We start from the raw sequence: 22,161 nt of genomic DNA on the forward strand, positions 1-22,161 counted from the left end.
GCGGCCAAAGGATGTGTTGGCTTTGGGGATGACCAGTGCAATATACCTGTTGGAGCGTGTGCTATGGGTGGGTGTTGCTATGGTGACCAGTGAGCTGAGATAAGGCGGGGCTTTACCTAGCAAATACTTATAGATGACCTGGAGCCAGTGGGTTTGGCGACGGATATGTTGTGAGGGCCAGCCAACGAGAGCATAGAGGTCGCAGTGGTGGGTAGTATGGGGCTTTGGCTCTGCCACCCACGTGCTTCACGGTTCGGATGGTGTTCTTCGGCTTGCAAGCCTCCCCCTTTTTCCTCCAAACATAACGATGGTCATTATGGCGAAGCAGTTCTATTTTTGTTTCATCAGACCAGAGGACATTTCTCCAAAAAGTATGATCTTTGTCCCCATGTGCAGTTGCAAACCGTAGTCTGGCTTTTTTATGGCGGTTTTGGAGCAGTGGCTTCTGCCTTGCTGAGCGGCCTTTCAGGTTATGTCGATATAAGGACTCGTTTGACTGTGGATATAGATACTTTTGTACCTGTTTCCTCCAGCATCTTAACAAGGTCCTTTGCTGTTGTTCTGGGATTGATTTGCACTTTCAGGCGTTTGGAAATTGCTCCCAAGGATGAACCAAACTAGTGGAGGTCTACAATTTTATTTCTTGAGGTCTTGGCTGATTTCTTTAGATTTTTCCATGATGTCAAGTAAAGAGGCACTGAGTTTGAAGGTAGGCCTTGAAGTACATCCACAGGTCCACCTCCAATTGACTCAAATGATGTCAATTAGCCTATCAGAAGCTTCTAAAGCCATGACATCATTTTCTGGAATTTTCCAAGCTGTTTAAAGGCACAGTCAACATAGTGTATGTGAACTTCTGACCCACTGGAATTGTGATACAGTGAATTATAAGTGAAATAATCTGTCTGTAAACAGTTGTTGGAAAAAATACATGTGTCATGCACAAAGTAGATGTTCTAACCGACATGCCAAAATTATAGTTTGTTAACAAGAAATGTGTGGAGTGGTTGAAAAACAAGTTTTAATGACTCCAACCTAAGTGTATGTAAGCTTCCGACTTCAACTGTAGGTATTCCTCTTATCTAGGTGGGTGAGGGCAGTGTGGAGTGCAGTTGAGATTGCATACCGACCAACAGATCCAAAGACGCTAATTTGAGTGTGTTAGGGGTGTCTGCGATGATGGCGTTGAAGTGTGCCATAACCAGCCTTTCAAAGTACTTAAATCAAATTATATTGGTCACATACGTCTTTAGCAGATGTTATTGCGGGTGGTGATTGTGATACTGGGTGGTAGTCTTTGTGGCAGTTAGCCTAAAAGTTTTTGGGAACAGGAATAATGGTGGTCTGCTTGAGATGTGGGGATTACAAACTGGGACAAGGAGAGGTTGAAAATGACCGTAAATATGCCTGCCAGCTGTTCTGCGCATGCTCTGAGAACACGTCCTGGAATACTGTCCGGCCTGCGGCCTTGCTAGTGTTGACCTGATTAAAAAACTCACGTCGGCCTCGGAGAGCGAGATCACCCAGTCCTTTGGGTCGACGGGAGCCGTCATGCACGGCTTGGTGTTTTTGTCGAAGCATGTATAAAATGCATTGAGTTCGTCTGGTAAAGATGCATTGTTGGGCAGATTTTGGCTGGTTCTTCCTTTGTAATCCGTAATGAACTGTAACCCCTGCCACATGCGGCGGGCATCTGAGCCTGTGTAATAGGATTCCACCTTGTTTTTATTTTGGCCTTTTGCCTGTTTGATGGTTCTGTGGAGGTCGTAGCAGGATTTCTTGTCATCAGCCGTAGTCTCTGGGTTGGCTGCGATAGACCTGTGTGTGGTAGCACTGTCCTTTTAGTTTAGCTGCAACCTTGGTATTAATCCAGGGCTTTTGATTGGGGAAGCAGCTAACCTTCACTGTGGGGACAACATCGGTGATGCATTTCCTAATAAAGCCGGTCGCAGAGGTGGTTAGCTTGTCGATGCTATCAGCGGAGTCCTGGTACAGTCAGCGCTAGCAAGCAGTCCAGTAGCATAGCCTCCGATTCAGAGGACCATTTATCTACAGAGCACGTCACGGGTACTTCCTGTTTGAGCTTCTGCTTGTAGACAGGAGTATAGAGTCATGATCTGATTGCCGAACAGGGGATGAGGGAGGGCCTTGTATGCTTGCCTGTGAGTAGAGTAACAGTGATCTAGGACTATCACCCCTAGTGGTGAAGGAGACGTGTTGATGGAAGTTGGGTATTAGGCGTCTTAATGATGCAGAATTAAAATCACCGGCAACCAAAAAAGCTGCCTCCAGGTTGATGGTTTCCTGCTTGTTTATGGGGCGGCGGGTAGCCTAGTGGTTAGAGCGTTGGGCCAGTAACTAAAAGGTTGCTGGATTGAATCCCCGAGCTGATAAGGTAAAACTCTGTCGTTCTGCCCCTGAACAAAGCAGTTAACCCACTGTTCCCCGGTAGGCCGTCATTGTAAATAAGAATTTGTTTTTAACTGACTTGCCTAGTTAAATAAAGGTTACATTTAAAAAAAAATGTATAGCCTTGTATAGTTTTAAGTGCCAGCTTGTCGTTTTTCTTGTCCTGAGGTGGAATATATACAGCAGTCATGATAACAGCTGAAAACTCTCTCATGAGATAGAAGGATTGACATTTGACCATCAGGTATTCCAAGACGGGTGAACAATGGGTCAAGACTACCACTGGGCTAGAGTCAGCACACCATTTGCTGTTGATGAAGAGTCATACCCCTCCCCATCTAGGATTGCTCTGAATCCAATGTCCGGTTCGCTTGGTGAATGGAGAATCCATCAAGTTGGAGAGCCATGGGGGGGTATCTTTTCCAAAAGCCATGTTTCAGAAAAGCAGAGAATATTGCAGTTATGAGAGTCCTGTTGATATCAAATTCACGCTTGGATGTCATCCATCTTATTATCAAGTGTCTGGCCAATAAAATGGGGGAAAGAGGTGGCCGGTTATCCCTTCACCTTAATCTTGCCAGGACTCCCCCTCTCCTGCAATCTTTGCCTGCGTTTCGTCTTGGTTAGCCCAGGGCAGATGAGTGGGAATTGAGGTTTACGAGATAAACGCCAAAAGAAGCAAAGTTGGGTCAGAGCTCGAAAGACGGCCGCCTTACAGTATGACGCCATCTTCTGTGCCATTATGTAATGTCAGTGTAATGTGCACATCTGCCTTCGGAGGACATGGAACATATACAGTACAGTCCGCATGCACAGTATATCAACACAGTATATCTGCACATACACTATATATACAAAAGTATGTGGACCCCCCTTCAAATGAGTGGATTCGGCTATTTCAGCCACCCCCGTTGCCGACAGGTCTAAAATCGAGCACGCAGCCATGCAATCTCCATAGACAGACATTTGCAATAGAATGGCCTTACTGAAGAGCTCAGTGACTTTCAACTTGGCACCGTCATAGGACCACCTATCCAACAAGTCAGTTTGTCAAATGTCTGCCCTGCTTGAGCCTTCCCGGTCAACTGTAAGGGCTGTTATTGTGAAATGGAAATGTCTAGGCACAACAGCTGCTCAGCCGCGAAGTGGTAGGCCACCCAAGCTCGCAGAACGGAACCCGCCGAGTGCTGACCACCAAGGTGTCCACATACTTTTGGTCATGTAGTGTATATTAGTCAGTAATCAAGCAAACCAGCTTCATGAGGTAGTCACTAAGGTAGTCAGCCAATCAGTTGTGTTGTGACAAGGCAAGTGTGGTATACAGAAGATAGCCCTATTTGGTAAAAGACCAAGTCCATATTATGACAAGAATAGCTCAAATAAGCAAATAGAAATGACAGTCAGTCAATGAAATGACAAGGTCAGTCAACACGGAAAATTCCAAGAACTGAAGTTTCTTCAAGTGCAGTTGTAACAACCATCTTGCGCTATGATGAAACTGGCTCTCATGAGGACCACCACATGAAAGGAAGACCCAGAGTTACCTTTGCTGCAGAGGATAAGTTCATTAGAGTTAACTACACCTCACATTGCAGACCAAATAAATGCTTCACGGAGTTCAATTAACAGACACATCTCAACATCAACTGTTCAGAGGAGACTGTGTGAATCAGGCTTTCATGGTCAAATTGCTGCAAAGAAACCACGACTAAAGGGAACCAATAACAAGAAGAGACTTGCTTTGGCCAAGAAACATGAGCAATAGACATTAGACCGGTGACTACTTTGAAGAATATAAAATATAATTTGATTTGTTTAAAACTTTTTTGGTTACTACATGATTCCATATGTGTTATTTGATAGTTTTGAATTCTTCACTATTATTCTGCAATGTTAAAACAAAGAAACCCTTGAATAAGTAGGTGTGTCCAAACTTTTGACTCGTACTGTATTTTTTTTCAATGGTCTGAGAAGAACAACAATGCATTGGCCGGGCAATTCAAGCAAAGCCAATATGCAGTGATAATGTTTTGGGCCTATAGCCTACTGCACAAACCTCATGACTAGATAACTGTTTTTAATAGATTAATGTTAAATCACATTTGCCGTTTCACTTACAGGAGCAATTAGGGTTAAGTGCCTTGCTCAAGGGAACATGGACAGATTTTTCATCTATTCAAGTTAGGGATTCAAACCAGCGACTTTTCGTTATCGGTCCAACACTCTTAACCGCTAGGCTACCTGCCGCATCTCCTGGTCTGTGTCTCTTGTTCTCCTAGCTGTCTATCTGTCCAAGTGAAAATCTCAATTCCATATGTGAAAATCTTAGGCTGACCGCATTTAGTTGTTTGGTCAATAGGCTGTTGGTCGACCGAGATTTATTTAGTCTAGCAGTCACTTTTTTTTTTCATGATGCACCTGTCTGATTCGCGCATGTCTCAGTGGACTACTCCATTGGAGGCTACAGGGATGGCACAGTCCATCACTCTAAGACGTGTGTGGTTATATTATAAATGGTGCAACACTAATAAATCGAATATTATTTTAGAACATGCGCTTTCTCCCGTGTTGGATATGGTCGCTGTCCGCGGTTCTGAAACATAATATTCAGTGCTCCATAGAATTGGCACTATTCCCTATGTTGCTATGTGCATAATAGCAGAAGTGCAGAAACAGCCCTTGCCTCAAGCCCTATTCGTATGGGATTTGTTTTACTGGGGGTGGTCGGGTAATGTAATTATGTGCACATTATGTGCACAAGCGCAAAACACCACATCTGTCTTTTTTTTTGCGTCAACAATAACTGATTCGATAAATTGAACGAAGTGCATAGCCTATATATGAAGGGCCTACATGTATCAACTTTCACAGTGAATGCTATGTTTTGTGCGTATGAATTGAATAATGCATCAGTAAAAAATATAGCGCCTATTTAATATCGTAATGATTATGCTGTTAATAGATCGCAAAGCAGCATACAACCGACTTAAACGTTTGGAAATGATAAGTTCACTTTTGCATCCATAGCCTTAAAACGCACCTCAAGTGCAAGTGCGCTGTTTAGCTCACATCTGAAGGCTGGGGGGCATTTAGGACGTCTACTGGGGATCGCTAAAATATCCTAAGGATTATCACACTTCTTCAATTCAAATATTTAGGCGATACCATAACAAAGATGGTTTAGAAACTTGGGAACCAGGCTCGATTGATCAGTGTAGCCCTGTTGTCGCCTGGACTTGTCGAAATATCATCATATAGTAGCCTTGTGTAACCACCATCGAGCTGTAGACCTAAGAGTGCGTCCTAGACTAAATACCCTAACTTACTTACGCCTATATTTCAATATATAGGCTACTGTATTAATCAATCAGTCATTGATTTGTTCATGCCATCACACAGTATACGAGACATTCATGCTTTGAAATGCAATCAAGCATTTTAGTTTTAAAATTAATAACAAAGGAAGCTTTGAATAGTTAGCCTAAACAATAAATACATCGCAATTCACGAATGCATGCAACTGTTTTTAGTCTGATGTATTAAAGCCGCACATATGCTCAGCATGCTCAACATGCCCTGCTCACACCTGCTGTAATGGTCTGAGCCTAAACCACATGAAAACAACACTAGACAATATGGAACACAAAGCTTTTACTATCACATCCTGGAATACACAAGGTCTGAGGTCATCTGCTGTTGGCCTAAAGAGCAGGAGCCCAGACTTCATCAAATAAATTGGAAATACAGACATTGTCATCCTACAAGAAACATGGTATTTTACATCTGGCTAGATATTAATAAGGAATGATCTCAACAGAGAAAAATTTCCTCGTGCTACCTAAACTCAGCAAAAAAAGAAACGTCCTCTCCCTGTCAACTGTGTTTATTTTCAGCAAACTTAACATGTGTAAATATTTGTATGAATATAACAAGATTCAACAGCTGAGACATAAACTGAACAAGTTCCACAAACATGTGGAATAATGTGTCCCTGAACAAAGGTGGTGGTGGTGGGGGGGGGGGGGGGTCAAAAAGTAAGTCAGTATCTGGTGTGGCCACCAGCTGCATTAAGCACTGCAGTGCATCTTCTCCTCATGGACTGCACCAGATTTGCCAGTTCTTGCTGTGAGATGTTACCCCACTCTTCCACCAAGGCACCTGCAAGTTCCCGGACATTTCTGGGGGTGAATAGCCCTAGCCCTCACCCTCCGATCCAACAGGTCCCAGACGTGCTCAATGGGATTGAGATCCGAGCTCTTTGCAGGCCATGGCAGAACATTGACATTCCTGTCTTGCAGGAAATCATGCACAGAACGAGCAGTATGGCTGGTGGCATTGTCATGCTGGAGGGTCATGTCAGGATGAGCCTGCAGAAAGGGTACCACATGAGGGAGGAGGATGTCTTCCCTGTAACGCACAGCATTGAGATTACCTGCAAAGACAACAAGCTCAGTCCGATAATGCTGTGACACACCGCCACAGACCATGACAGACCCTCCACCTCCAAATCGATCCCGCTCCAGAGTACAGGCAGCGGTATAACGCTCATTCCTTCGACGATAAATCCGAATCTGACCATCACCCCTGGTGAGACAAACCTGCGACTCGTCAGTGAAGAGCACTTTTTGCCATTCCTGTCTGGTCCAGCGACGGTGGGTTTGTGCCCATAGGCGACGTTGTTGCCGGTGATGTCTGGTGAGGACCTGCCTTTCAACAGGCCTACAAGCCCTCAGTCCAGCCTCTCTCAGCCTATTGCGGACAGTCTGAGCACTGATGGAGGGATTGTATGTTCCTGGTGTAACTTGGGCAGTTGTTGTTGCCATCCTGTACCTTCCCGCAGGTGTGATGTTCGGATGTACCGATCCTGTGCAGGTGTTGTTACACATGGTCTGCCACTGTGAGGACGATCAGCTGTCCGTCCTGTCTCCCTGTAGCGCTGTCTTAGGCATCTCACAGTACGGACATTGCAATTCATTGCCCTGGCCACATGCGTCCTTGCAGCATGCCTAAGGCACGTTCACGCAGATGAGCAGGGACCCTGGGCATCTTTCTTTTGGTGTTTTTCAGAGTCAGTAGAAAGGCCTCTTTAGTGTCCTAAGTTTTCATAACTGTGACCTTAATTGCCTACTGTCTGTAAGCTGTTAGTGTCTTAACGACCGTTCCACAGGTGCATGCTCATTAATTGTTTATGGTTCATTGCATAAACATGGGAAACAGTGTTTAAACCCTTTACAATGAAGATCTGTGAAGTTGTTTGGATTTTTACGAATTATCTTTGAAAGACAGGGTCCTGAAAAAGGGACTTTTCTCTTTTTGCTGAGTTTATATCGCCCAAATGAATCCCCATACTTTAACGATGACAGCTTCTCATCCTAGAGGGGGAGATAAAACATTTTCAGGCCCAGGGACATGAACTAGTCTGTGGTGACCTAAATGCCAGAACTGGACAAGAACCTTACACCCTCAACACACAGGGGGACAAACACCTACCTGGAGGTGACAGCATTCCCTCCCCCATATTCCCCCCTAGACACAACTACGATAACATAACCAACATAAACGGGTCATAACTCCTGCAGCTTTGTTGGACGCTGGGTATGTACATAGTTAATGGTAGGCTTCGAGGGGACTCCTATGGTAGGTACACATATAGCTCATCTCTTGGCAGTAGTACTGTAGACTACTTTATCACTGACCTCAACCCAGAGTCTCTTAGCGCCTTCACAGTCAGTCTACTGACACCGCAATCAGATCATATCAAAATCACACTCTACTTGAACAGAGCTTTGCTCAATCATGAGGCATCAAAGCCAAATGAACTGAATAATATTAAGAAATGCTATAGATGGAAGGAAAGTTAGGCAACAACAAATTCAATCCCTTCTAGACAATTTCCTAGACAAACTGTTTTACTGTAATAGTGAAGGTGTAAACTTGGCAGTAGAAAATCTAAACAGTATATTTGACCTTTCAGCTTCCATATCAAATCTAAAAATGTCAAGCAGACAACCTAAGAAAATTAACAACAATGACAAATGGTTTGATGAAGAATGCAAAAACCTAAAAAGAAATTGAGAAACCTATCCAACCAAAACATAGAGACCCAGAAAACCTCAGCCTATGCCTTCCCTATGGTGAATCACTAAAACAATACAGAAATACACTACAGAAAAAGAAGGAACAGCACGTCAGAAATCAGCTCAATGTAATTGAAGAATCTATCAAATCTAACCACCTCTGGGAAAATTGTAGAACTCTAAACAAACAACAACACAAAGAGTTATATATCCAAAATGGCGATATATGGATAAACCACTTCTCCAATCTTTTTGGCTCTATAACAAAGAACAAACAGCAAAAGCATATACATGAACAAATACACATCTTAGAATCAACTATTAAAGACTACCAGAACCCACTGGATTATCCAATTATCTTGAATGAACTTCAGGACAAAATACAAACCCTCCAACCCAAAAAGGCCTGTGGTGTTGATGGTATCCTTTATGAAATGATAAAACATACAGACCACAAATTCCAATTGGCTATATTTAAACTCTCTAACATCATCCTTAGCTCTGGCATCTTCCCCAATATTTGGAACCAAGGACTGATCACCCCAATCCACAAAAGTGGAGACAAATATGACCCCGATAACTTCCGTAGGATATGCGTCAACCTTGGGAAAATCCTCTGCATTATCATTAACAACAGACTCGTTCATTTCTTATGCAAAACAATGTACTGAGAAAATTTCAAATGGGCTTTTTACCAAGTTACCGTAGGACAGACCACGTATTCACCCTGCACACCCTAATTGACAAACAAATAAACCAAAACAATGGCAAAGTCTTCTCATGCTTTGTTGATTTCAAAAAAGCTTTTGACTCAATATGTCACGAGGGCCTGCTATACAAATTGATGGAAAGTGGTGTTGGGGGAAAAACATATGACATTATAAAATCCATGTACACAAACAGCAGGTGTGAGGTTAAAATTGGCAAAAAACACACATTTCTTTCCACAGGGCCGGGAGATGAGACAGGGATGCAGCTTAAGCCCTACCCTCTTCAACATATATATCAACGAATTGGTGAGGGCACTAGAACAGTCTGCACCACCCGGCCTCACCCTACTACAATCTGAAGTCAAATGTCTACTGTTTGCTGATGATCTGGTGCTTCTGTCCCCAAACAAGGAGGGCCTACAGCAGCACCTAGATCTTTTGCACAGATTCTGTCAGACCTGGGCCCTGACGACAAATCTCAGTAAGACAAAAATAATAACGGTCTTCCAAAAAAGGTCCAGTTCCCAGGACCACGAATACAAATTCCATCTAGACACCATTGCCCTAGAGCACACAAAAAACTATACATACCCCAGCCTAAACATCAGCGCCACAGGTAACTTCCACAAAGCTGTAAACGATCTGAGAGACAAGGCAAGAAGATCTGACCCATTTATTGTTCACAATTACTCTGAATGAATTAAAAGTGGTTGTCCCAATCCTTTATAGAGTAGAGACTGTGTTAGCTATGGAAACACAATGTACCTAGAACAACACTAGAACAACACCCAAAAAAGACCAGTCCTAATGAAAAAAAGGCCAGGAGTATCCTCTGCTCTGAGGTTGTAGTGATGAGTGGTGTGACTAGATCAGGTTTGCTGTGCCTATGTCTCCTCTCTCACTCTCTGTCTCTGTCTCTCTCTCTCTGTGTCTCTCTGTCTCTCTCTCTGTCTCTGTGTGTGTGTTCTCAGGCCATGTTCAGTCTGTGCATGGTGGAGAGTGAGGCAGATGAGGTGACTCTTCAGGGAGTGACAAGTGTGGGACTGAAACATGCACTAGACTTCGCCTACACAGGACAGGTGAGTCTACAGTAGCACCTTCATCTACAGCTAGCCACCACATGTCCTCAAGTCACACACAGGTACTGAATTGTACACACAAACTTATCTCACAAATATCCAGGCTAACACTAACTAAGAGTGACAGTTTTCAGCTTTTCGTTAGCTGATTAAAGTTATAGCCCAGCCATACTCAACAGGCAGATTGCAGTCTGGATACTTGTCCCCGAGGGGGCCCCCATTAATTTTGTTGAGTCACTCAGGTATCATACGAACGCACATAAAACATGACAAAATGTGTAGAATTGCAGGAGATTTGCTTTAAAATGCAGACGTTTTCTCTCTGCCTAGAAGAGGGGTGTGAGCAGCTTGGGGTCATATGAGTCACGATGTGGCGGTTTGTTATGCTGATAAATGACAATATCCATCCGGACCTTTGCCATCTAGTACATTTGTGTGACTGGACCTTCTTAAGTAGGGGTTGAGTACACCTGCTACAACCTATGCATGGATGTGATATCTAACCTAGCCTGACCCAACAGTATGCCAGTGATTCCCCCCCCCCCCCCCTCTCTCTCTCTCCTCACCCCCCCTCTCTCTCTCTCTCCTCCCGCTCGCTCTCTCTCGCCTATCTCTCTTCCCCCATCTTTCTCTCCCTCTCTCTCTCGCTCTCTCTGCGGTGAGGAATCAGGAGACCTATGCCCTGTGGCCCAGCAGTGAGAGGCTGGCTAGCTCGTAATTATTCCTAATTGCATTTCCACAGTGGAAATGAGCAGGGGGAGTTGTGTCGATGTAGGTCAGCAGCCGGCTGCCAGTCCGTTTCTTTCTGAGATGAGATGATGAGACGTGAGCAATATGCTTATTTCAGTAAACAACCACACAGCTGAAATCCACCAGCCACATGTCAGGGGCCATAAAGGTTAGCAGACATGCTGTTGCTATATAGTCTACACTGAGAGGACGCACGCACGCACATTCAAAATATTAGTCTGACTTTTTATTTGATGTTGATAAAATCATGTATTTACATGGCAATTACATTTCAATGGGATAGGTATCACAGTTGTAAGAAGAATAACTGTGTGTGAATAACGATGTCTAATAACACGCAAACTGCAACGTAATGGCCCTTTTTAAATTCATGTTTTATAGACACTGAATATAAAGTGGGACCAACACATGTAGTCTATTGAATAACAGATAGCGTAAATAATGCCTCTCAAAGGCTTTCAGTGACACATGAGTGAAAGCACATTAGTTTAAATGCTATTGCACAAAAAAACACGCCTGGCCTGAGACCACAGTCACACACCCACACACATGAATCAGCAGCAGTATATAAAGTGACCACTGGTCCTGAGTGCTTCTGTCATTGAGTGCGTCCAGAATGGCACCCTATTCAAATACATAGTGCACTACTTTTGACCAGAACCCTATGGGCACTATATAGGGAATATGATGCAATTTGGGACGGAACCTGTCTGTCTGGGGAGGTGAGCAGTGTGTGAGGTGGACAGGAAGTGGTCTTACTCAGGTCCTCTCCTCAGATAATACTGGAGCCAGGGGTGATTCAGGATGTTCTGTCGGCAGGAAGTCACCTTCAGCTGCTGGAGCTGCTCAGTCTCTGCTCACACTACCTCGTCCAGGTGAGGAGTCAAGACAGACATCTACACACACACACACACACACACACACACACACACACACACACACACACACACACACACACACACATATATTACGTACTCACACAAACAGTCATATACAGTAGTACAGTCAAATAAACACATGTGTATCACACACACACACACACTGCAATTTATTGTGTATATGGAGGGTCTACTCTGTTCAAGGTACCTCCTAACCACACAAAACCACACATTAAACCCCCCTGTCACCACCAGAAAGATACATTAGCATGACAATGGGCAAACCGTTACATCACGTTATGGTAAACAGTGCTCTTATACACCATCTGCTGGTGGAGAGAGAAATGGACACTGTTGCACACCATTGATTTCACTGCACTGTCCCTACAGACATGCTCACTGTAAACATCGTATTATACAATTAGATAGCAGTTAGAGCACAGCTGAAGATGCAGAGAAAAGGCCCAGGTTAGCATAAAATATAGATTCACAAGTGTTTTGTCTGTATGAAAGGCGATATTGAACAGGTTATTCCTGTGTGTTTAGTTTTTGTTTGAGCTGAATACTCACAGAGCCATGCAGTAGGTTGTACATGGCTCTGCTTACTGCCAGCAGATGGCAGTCTTATTCCACTCGCGATCTCCGTTTTCTATTCTCTTGCCTCCTCTCCTGTTCCCTCTCTCATACTCTGTGATCTACTTGAATGACAATGTGGTCTCATCTCAATAGATTCAGTGATATATAAACTGCAGTTCAAAAACACCCCAAGGAAAATGTGGAACCGTGTGTGTGTGTGTGTGTGTGTGTGTGTGTGTGTGTGTGTGTGTGTGTGTGTGTGTGTGTGTGTGCGGGCGGGCGTGCGTGCATGTGAGGGATATTTAACGGTATGTCTGTGTGTGTTACTGGATGTATTAACTCAAACCCTACACCCCAACCGAGCACTCCGTTCTGCCACCTCTGGTCTCTTGGCCCTCCCATCCCTACAGGAGGTCAGGTCCTGCTCAAAGCTCTGCTCTGTCCTGGCACCCCAACGGTGGAACAGACTTCCACCTAACGTCAGGACAGCGGAGTACCTGCCTATCTTCTGAAATGTTTTGAAACACTTCCTCCTCAAACAGTATCTTAAATAAATCCCACGGCACCCCCCAAAACATGTATAAATAAATAAAAACCTACACTTGTCTTTTCCTGCTACTTAATTGTGGGAAGATCACAGTCCCACGGCTGTGATATGTTGTTGTCTCGCCTAGCTATCCTAAGATGAATAAGAGCGTCTGCTAAATGACTAGCTGGGTTTCTCATCTCCACGACATGTACAGTTGAAGTCGGAAGTTTACATACACTTTAACCAAATACATTTAAACGCAGTTTTTCACAATTCCTCTTCATTTAATCCAAGTAAAAATGCCCTGTCTTAGGTCAGTTTGGAACACCACTTTATTTTAAGAATGTGAAATGTCAGAATAATAGTAGAGAGAATGATTTATTTCAGCTTTTATTTCTTTCATCACATTCCCAGTGGATCAGAAGTTTACATACACTCAATTAGTATTTGGTAGCATTGCCTTTAAATTGTTTAACTTGGGTCAAACGTTACGGGTAGCCTTCCAAAAGCTTCCACTTTAAGTTGGGTGAATTTTGGCCCATTCCTCCTGACAGAGCTCGTGTAACTGAGTCAGGTTTGTAGGCCTCCTTGCTTGCACACGCTTTTTCAGTTCTGCCCACAAATATTCTATGAGATTGAGGTCAGGGCATTGTGATGGCCACTCCAATACCTTGACTTTGTTGTCTTTAAGTCATTTTTCCACAATTTTGGAAGTATGCCTGGGGTCATTGTCCATTTGAAAGACCCATTTGCGACCAAGCTTTAACTTCCTGACTGATATCTTGAGATGTTGCTTCAATATATCCACATAATTTTCTGTCCTCATGATGCCATCTATTTTGTGAAGTGCACCAGTACCTCCTGCAGAAAAGCACCCCCACAACATGATGCTTCCACCCCCATGCTTCACAGTTGGGATGGTGTTCTTTGGCTTGCAAGCCTCCCCCTTTTTCCTCCAAACATAATGATGGTCATTACGGAAAACCGTTCTATTTTTGTTTCATCAGACCAGAGGACATTTCTCCAAAAAGTACGATCTTTGTCCCCATGTGCAGTTGCAAACCGTAGTCTGGCTTTTTATGCCGGTTTTGGAGCAGTGGCTTCTTCCTTGCTGAGCGGCCTTTCAGGTTATGTCGATATAGGACTTGTTTGACTGTGGATATAGATACTTTTCTACCTGTTTCCTCCAGCATCTTCACAAGGTCCTTTGCTGTTGTTCTGGGATTGATTTGCAGTTTTCGCACCAAAGTATGTTCATCTGAAGGAGACAGAACACGTCTCCTTCCTGAGCGGTATGATGGCTGCGTGGTCCCATGGTGTTTATACTTGCGCACTATTGTTTGTACAGATGACCATGGTTGCTTCAGGCATTTGGAAATTTCTCCCAAGGATGAACCAGACTTGTGGAGGTCTACAATTTGTTTTCTGAGGTTTTGGCTGATTTCTTTAGATTTTTCCCATGATGTCAAGCAAAGATGCACTGAGTTTAAAGGTAGACCTTGAAATACATCCACAGGTACACCTCCAATTAACTCAAATTATGTCAATTAGCCTATCAGAAGCTTCTAAAGCCATGACATCATTTTCTGTAATTTTCCAAGCTGTTTAAAGGCACAGTCAACTTAGTGTATGTAAACTTCTGACCCACTGGAATTGTGATACAGTGAATTATAAGTGAAATAATCTGTAAACAATTGTTGGAAAAATTACTTGTGTCATGCACAAAGTAGATGTCCGAACCGACTTGCCAAAACTATAATTAACAAGAAATTTGTGGAGTGGTTGAAAAACGAGTTTTAATAACTCCAACCTAAATGTAAACTTCCGACTTCAACTGTATATTTTTAGTGTCGACTGACAGTGACTCGATGTAGTCGGGAGGCCCGGTCCGCCCGCAGCCGCCGCTGCTCAACTCCACTGAGATGGTACACGTCGTGGCGTTGAGAAACTCTGCTACTAAATAACTCCAATGTAAATGTATTTACCTCATGAGTCTTTACCCTATGCCCATGTGTCCACAACAGGAGCTGAACAGTGTTAACTACCTGGACCTGTACCGTGTGTCTGATCTGTTCCACCTCCCTGCTCTGGAGGAGGCTGTTGTCAGCTTCCTGGTAGAACACCTGTGTGAGCTGCAGCAGAGCCGCCAGGAGGAGGTGCTGCTGCTCCCCTACCGCCTCCTCAGGGAGGTGCTGATGAGCGACCGCCTCACCTCCCTCAACGAGGAGGAGATCTGGCAGGTACAACGCACTGGCTCCTCACAGCCTCACACACATACACACACACACACACACACACACACACACACACACACACACACACACACACACACACACACACACACACACACACACACAATGGAAGGAACGCACACATGTTTGTAAATGCATGCACATATACAGGCACATGCACATATGCACGTATGCGCACACACACACACTATATGCACACCATAAAATGCAGATCTTCCATACAGCCAGACCCACACAGACTTTGATATACTACAACACACAGTGTGTCATAAAACAACAACTGGTCAATTTTCCTTGCCTGCACCAAAATGCTCTCTTTATATTTATGTATAGGAGTGAATAGGAAAGGAAGGTGTATGTCTGTGTATGTCTGTGTATGTGTGTGTGTGTGTGTGTGTGTGTGTGTGTGGTGTGTGTGTGTGTGTGTGTGTGTGTGTGTGTGTGTGTGTGTGTGTGTGTGTGTGTGTGTGTGTGAGTGTATATATGTATGAGGGATGGGTGAAGTGTGGAGGGGGGGGGGGGGCTATGCATTTTGACTGTTCATTTGCACCAATCAGGCCCCCCTCTCCCTTCTCTCCCCTCTCTGATTAGGCCCACCGCGGCTTCATCAGCGCCCCAATCCCCCAGCTGTCACTCCGGCCGCCCGTCTGATTGAAAACAATCAGGCCTCTGATGGCAAAATTACCCTGACCCTTTAGCCAGGCGATGCCGCCATAATCAGACCCTGATTAGGCTGCTTTGGGCCTCCTTCACTCTGCCGAGAAGGTTAATTTGGGCATCCGCCCGAAAAAACGTGCGGGCGCCAATACACAGCCGATATAGTTTGCCCGTCAATCATAGTCACACCGACTTCTCTCCGAGTCTCACGCTCTGGAAATCACATTTTCTTGGGTCTTTGTTTTTTCCCCCCTTCTTTACGTGTTTGCCTTTCTCTGGCTGCTCTCTCCCTCTCTCTTTCTGTCTCTCTCTTTGGGGAGGAGGGGAGAGACGGGAAGTTGATTTATTCTCTGCCCCGAGGAAGTTCTCTGATCCAGCGTGACCTTCAGTCAGCCTTCCCGGAGCGCACACACCCCTCCGCCACTTCAGAGGTGGGAGGAGGGAGAGAGCGGGAAAGAGAGAGAGAGAGAGGAGGAGAGGGGTGTAGATAGCAAAACCGAGAAGAGGACAAAGCAGAGAGTGGAAGGGGGCAAGGGGGTGTAAATACTGTTGTGTTGGCATAATTTTAGGATGTATTTAAGGAAGAATGACAAAAAGGAGTGGCATTGACAGTAGCAGGACAACATATATAATTGATGTGTGAATATGTCTGTGTCTATGTAAATGTGTGTTTTTGCTCTGCTGTTTGTACAGAATATGGTTTGAACACATATACGAGCCAGTTTAATGTTTGAATAGGATTTCTGTGTGTATCCAGTGTGCCTGCGAGTCAGGAGGAGGTGCTGACAGTGAACCGCTCCAGCTCAGTAATCTTGCTTTGCTGTAATAAGTTCCCTGTCTCTGTACTGATTGTGTTAAAAGCCACTTTGTTTCCCCGATAATGGTATCAGTGATCTTCAGCCATCTCGCCCACATTCACGCGCCACTGCCGCAGCTAAACAGCCTCCGATTGCGCTCACTGTTCAATTAAATCCCCTCTCTGCTTCTCTCCTCTACCGGTCCTCAACAAAGGAATGTACCGGTGGATATTTATGATGCTTGCACACAACACACTATTGTGTGTGTGTGTGCGTTTGTATAAGTGTGTATTCGTTTGTATAAGTGTGTTTGTATACGGTAACACACTCGTCTTGATCTTGCAACACTGCTCTGTAGGCATTTGGAATACTAATAAGTATGAATCGCTTCCCTCTGTCTTCCTCTTCCCCCTCTCCTCTTTAGCTGGTGGTGTGCTGGTTAGAGCATGACTGTCGGTACCAGTACACAGAGGACCTGATACAGCACGTTCGTTATGGCCTTATGGACGTGGCCGCCCTGCACCACGTGGCACAGTGCCACCCGCTGGTCCAGTCCAGTGCCAACGCCGCCGCCCTAGTGGACGAGGCTCTAGAGTACCACCGTGCCACCTTCGCCCAACCCCTCCGCCAGACCGCCCACACCAAGCCCCGCTTCCAGTCTCTCACCCTCTACATCGCCGGCGGGCGCAAGCGCGAGGTTAGCCGCGTGCGGGAGCTGCGCTACTTCAACCCAGCCGCCCAGGAGAACGTGCGCGTGGCCGGATGCTCCAATTGGAGCGAGCTGGCGCCAATGCCCGCTGGGCGCAGCCACCACTGCGTGGCCGTCATGGGCCACTTCCTGTTTGTGGCGGGTGGTGAGGTGGAGCATTCCACGGGGAGGACGTGTGCGGTGAGGACAGCCTGTCGGTACGACCCCCGGGGGAACCGCTGGACGGAGATAGCCTCCATGAAGGCATGCAGGGAACACTTTGTCCTGGGGGCTCTGGGCCAGTACCTGTACGCGGTGGGGGGGAGGAACGAGCTGAGACAGGTGCTGCCCACCGTGGAACGCTACTGTCCGAAGAGGAACAAGTGGACTTTCGTCCAGTCCTTTGACCGCTCGCTGTCCTGCCACGCAGGCAGTGTGGCTGACGACCTGCTCTGGGTCTCAGGTACACACACACCCAGATGGAGAATAGAGCATAACACACACACATACACACACACACACACACACACACACACACACACACACACACACACACACACACACACACACACACACACACACACACACATGCACGCCACCTGTGTGTAATACTCTTGTCTGTTACAGGTGGAGTCACAAACACAGCTCAGTACCAGAATAGACTGATGGTGTACGACCCAGAACAGGTAACTGAACAACTGTTAGTACAGAGAAATAACAGAAAAGCCATCAAAACAATGAAAACCATGGTTTCAGAACAGTTTCTGTTTATGTGATAGCTGAGTAATACGCTTGTTTACTGCAATAGGAGGATGTGTGCGCGAGAGAGAGCGCGAGACAGAGAGAGTGAGAGAGACAGACAGAGAGAGAGAGCACATGAGAGACAGAGAGAGCGAGCGCCAGAGAGAGAGACAGAGAGAGTGAGAGCGTGTGAGAGACAGAGAGAGAGAGAGTGCGAGACAGACAGACAGAGAGAGCGAGCAAGTGAGAGACAGAGAGAGAGCGGGTGAGAGACAGAGAGAGAGAGTGCGAGAGAGACAGACAGTGAGAGCGCGAGAGAGACGGAGAGAGAGAGTGCGAGAGAGACGAAGAGAGAGAGCACGTGGGAGACACAGCGAGAGAGAGCGAGTGAGAGAGGGAGAGCGCGTGAGAGACGAAGAGAGAGAGCGCGCGTGAGAGACAGAGAGCGCGCGTGAGAGACAGAGAGCGCGTGAGAGACAGAGAGTGAGAGAGCGCGTGCGAGACAGAGAGTGAGAGAGAGCGCGTGCGAGACAGAGCGTGAGAGAGAGCGCGTGCGGGACAGAGAGTGAGAGAGAGCGCGGCGGCGGGTGGGGGCGCGGCGGACAGAGAGTGAGAGAGAGCGCGTGCGGCGGGTGGGGGCGCGTGCGAGACAGAGAGTGAGAGAGAGCGCGTGTGAGACAGAGAGAGAGCGCGTGCGAGACAGTGAGAGAGAGAGAGAGCGCGCGTGAGAGACAGAGCGTGCGAGAGACAGAGCGTGCGAGACAGAGCGAGTGAGAGAGAGACAGAGAGCGCACCGAGAGAGACAGAGACAGAGAGCGCACCGAGAGAGACAGAGAGAGAGAGCGTGAGAGACACAGAGAGAGAGAGCGTGAGAGACACAGAGAGAGAGAGAGCGTGAGAGACACAGAGAGAGAGAGCGTGAGAGACACAGAGAGAGAGAGCGTAAGAGACACGGAGAGAGAGCGTGAGAGACACAGAGAGCGTGAGAGACACAGAGAGAGAACGCGTGAGAGAGACAGAGAGAGAACGCGTGAGAGAGAACGCGTGAGAGACAGAGAGAGAACGCGTGAGAGACAGAGAGAGAACGCGTGAGAGACAGAGAGAGAGAGCGTGAGAGACAGAGAGAGAGAGCGTGAGAGACAGAGAGAGAGAGAGCGTGAGAGACAGAGAGAGAGAGAGCGTGAGAGACAGAGAGAGAGAGCGTGAGAGACAGAGAGAGAGAGCGTGAGAGACAGAGAGAGAGAGCGTGAGAGACAGAGAGAGAGAGCGTGAGAGACAGAGAGAGAGAGAGCGTGAGAGACAGAGAGAGAGAGAGCGTGAGAGACAGAGAGAGAGAGCGTGAGAGACAGAGAGAGAGAGCGTGAGAGACAGAGAGAGAGAGCGTGAGAGACAGAGAGAGAGAGAGCGCGTGAGAGACAGAGAGAGCGTGTGCGAGACAGAGCGAGAGAGAGAGCACGTGCGAGTCAGAGAGAGCGTGCGAGCGCGTGAGTGACAGAGAGAGTGAGAGAGCGTGAGCGACAGAGAGAGCGAGAGAGAGCGCACGCCAGAGAGAGCGAGCGCCAGAGAGAGAGAGAGAGAGCGAGCGCCAGAGAGACAGACAGAGAGAGAGAGAGCGCGCGAGAGAGACAGACACAGAGAGAGAGAGAGAGAGAGAGAGAGAGAGAGAGAGAGAGAGAGAGAGAGAGAGCGCGCTCGTGCGAGAGGGAGAGAGAGAGCACGTGAGAAACAGAGAGAGAGAGAGAGCGCATGAGAGACAGAGAGAGCGCATGAGAGACAGAGAGAGCGCATGAGAGACAGAGAGAGCCCATGAGAGAGCGAGCGCGCGCCAGAGAGAGCGAGCGCGCGCCAGAGAGAGCGAGCGCGCGCCAGAGAGAGCGAGCGCGCGCCAGAGAGAGCGAGCGCGAGACAGAGAGAGAGAGAGCGCGGGAGAGCGAGACAGAGAGAGTGTGCGCAAGAGCGAGCGAGACAGACAGAGAGCGCGTGCGAGAGCGAGAGACAGACAGAGAGAGCGCGCGCAAGAGGGAGACAGAGAGAGAGAGAGAGAGAGCGTCTGCGCGAGACAGAGAGAGAGAGCGTCTGCGCGAGACAGAGAGAGAGAGCGTCTGCGCGAGACAGAGAGAGAGAGCACGTGCGAGACAGAGAGAGCGGGTGCGAGACAGAGAGAGCGGGTGCGAGACAGAGAGAGCGGGTGCGAGACAGAGAGAGCGGGTGCGAGACAGAGAGAGCGTGTGCGAGACAGAGAGAGCGTGTGCGAGACAGAGAGAGCGCGTGCGAGACAGAGAGAGCGCGTGCGAGACAGAGAGAGCGCGTGTGGCGGGAGCGCGGCGGACAGAGAGAGCGCGTGCGAGACAGAGAGAGCGCGTGCGAGACAGAGAGAGCGTGCGTGCGAGACAGAGAGAGAGTGCGTGCGAGACAGAGAGAGAGTGCGTGTGAGACAGAGAGTGTGCACAAGAGCGAGACAGAGAGAGAGTGTGCGTGAGAGCGAGTGAGACAGACAGAGAGAGAGCGTGTGAGAGAGTGAGAGACAGACAGAGAGAGAGCGCGTGAGAGAGCGAGAGACAGACAGAGAGAGCGCGCGCAAGAGGGAGACAGAGAGAGAGAGCTTCTGCGCGAGACAGAGAGAAAGAGAGAGCGGGTGCGAGACAGAGAGAGAGAGAGAGCGCGCGCCAGAGACAGAGAGAGAGAGAGGGCGCGTGAGAGACAGAGAGAGCGAGAGAGAGAGAGAGCGCGTGCGAGAGAAAGAGCGCGTGCGAGACAGAGAGAGAGAGAGAGAGCGCGCGCCAGAGACAGAGAGAGAGAGAGGGCGCGTGAGAGACAGAGAGAGCGAGAGAGAGAGAGAGCGCGCCAGAGAGAGAGAGAGAGCGCGTGAGAGAGCGAGAGAGAGAGCGCGCGCCAGAGCGAGAGCCAGAGAGAGCGAGCGAGCGAGAGCCAGAGAGAGAGAGACAGCGAGCGCCAGAGAGAGAGAGACAGCGAGCGCCAGAGAGAGAGAGAGAGAGAGCGAGCGCCAGAGAGAGAGAGAGACAGACAGAGAGAGAGAGCGCGCGTGAGAGCGAGACAGACAGAGATAGAGAGTGCGCGCGCGAGAGACAGACAGACAGACAGAGAGAGGACGCGCGAGAGGGAGACAGACAGAGAGAGAGAGAGAGAGAGAGACAGACAGAGAGAGAGCGCACGCGTGAGTGAGACAGACAGAGAGCGTGCACGAGAGTGAGCGTGCACGCGCGAGCGAGACAGAGAAAGAGTGTGCGTGCGCGTGAGAGCGAGACAGACAGAGAGAGAGAGAGTGAGCGCCAGAGAGAGAGAGAAAGTGAGCGCCAGAGAGAGAGAGAGAGGGAGAGCGAGCGCCAAAGAGAGAGAGCGAGCGCCAAAGAGAGAGAGCGAGCGCCAAAGAGAGAGAGCGAGCGCCAGAGAGAGAGAGAGCGAGCGCCAGAGAGAGAGAGAGCGAGCGCCAGAGAGAGAGAGACCACGCGCCAGAGAGAGAGAGAGCACGCGCCAGAGAGAGAGAGAGCACGCGCCAGAGAGAGAGAGAGCACGCGCCAGAGAGAGAGAGAGCACGCGCCAGAGAGAGAGAGAGCACGCGCCAGAGAGAGAGCGAGCGCCAGAGAGAGAGAGAGAGCGCCAGAGAGAGAGAGAGCGAGCGCCGTAGAGAGAAAGTGAACGCCAGAGAGAGAGAGAGTGAGCGCCAGAGAGAGAGAGCACGCGCCAGAGAGAGAGCGAGCGCCAGAGAGAGAGAGAGCGCCAGAGAGAGAGAGAGCGAGCGCCAGAGAGAGAGAGAGCGAGCGCCGTAGAGAGAAAGTGAACGCCAGAGAGAGAGAGAGTGAGCGCCAGAGAGAGAGAGAGAGCGAGCGAGAGAGAGAGAGAGAGAGAGCGAGCGAGAGAGAGAGCGCGAGCGCCAGAGAGAGAGAGAGAGCGCGAGCGCCAGAGAGAGAGAGAGAGAGAGCGAGCGCCAGAGAGAGAGAGAGAGAGAGAGCGCTAGAGAGAGAGAGAGAGCGAGCGCCAGAGAGAGAGAGAGCGAGCG

At 47.8% G+C, this 22,161-nt stretch overlaps 1 protein-coding gene across 1 annotated transcript in view; it reads left to right on the top strand.

The window, feature by feature from the left end:
- The window catches only part of LOC106605029 (kelch-like protein 32), a 44,122-nt gene that overhangs the window by 15,646 nt on the left and 6,315 nt on the right, over window positions 1–22,161 (top strand). Inside the window, exons 4-8 of the mRNA XM_014200255.3 lie at window positions 10,168–10,275; window positions 11,802–11,900; window positions 15,033–15,248; window positions 17,139–17,865; window positions 18,030–18,088. Of these exons, the coding sequence (XP_014055730.2) occupies window positions 10,168–10,275; window positions 11,802–11,900; window positions 15,033–15,248; window positions 17,139–17,865; window positions 18,030–18,088 (1,209 nt within the window). The remainder of the gene's footprint in view (window positions 1–10,167; window positions 10,276–11,801; window positions 11,901–15,032; window positions 15,249–17,138; window positions 17,866–18,029; window positions 18,089–22,161) is intronic.

This window comes from Salmo salar, chromosome 05 (assembly GCF_965601325.2).
Source record: "Salmo salar chromosome 05, fSalSal1, whole genome shotgun sequence".
NCBI lineage: Eukaryota > Metazoa > Chordata > Actinopteri > Salmoniformes > Salmonidae > Salmo > Salmo salar.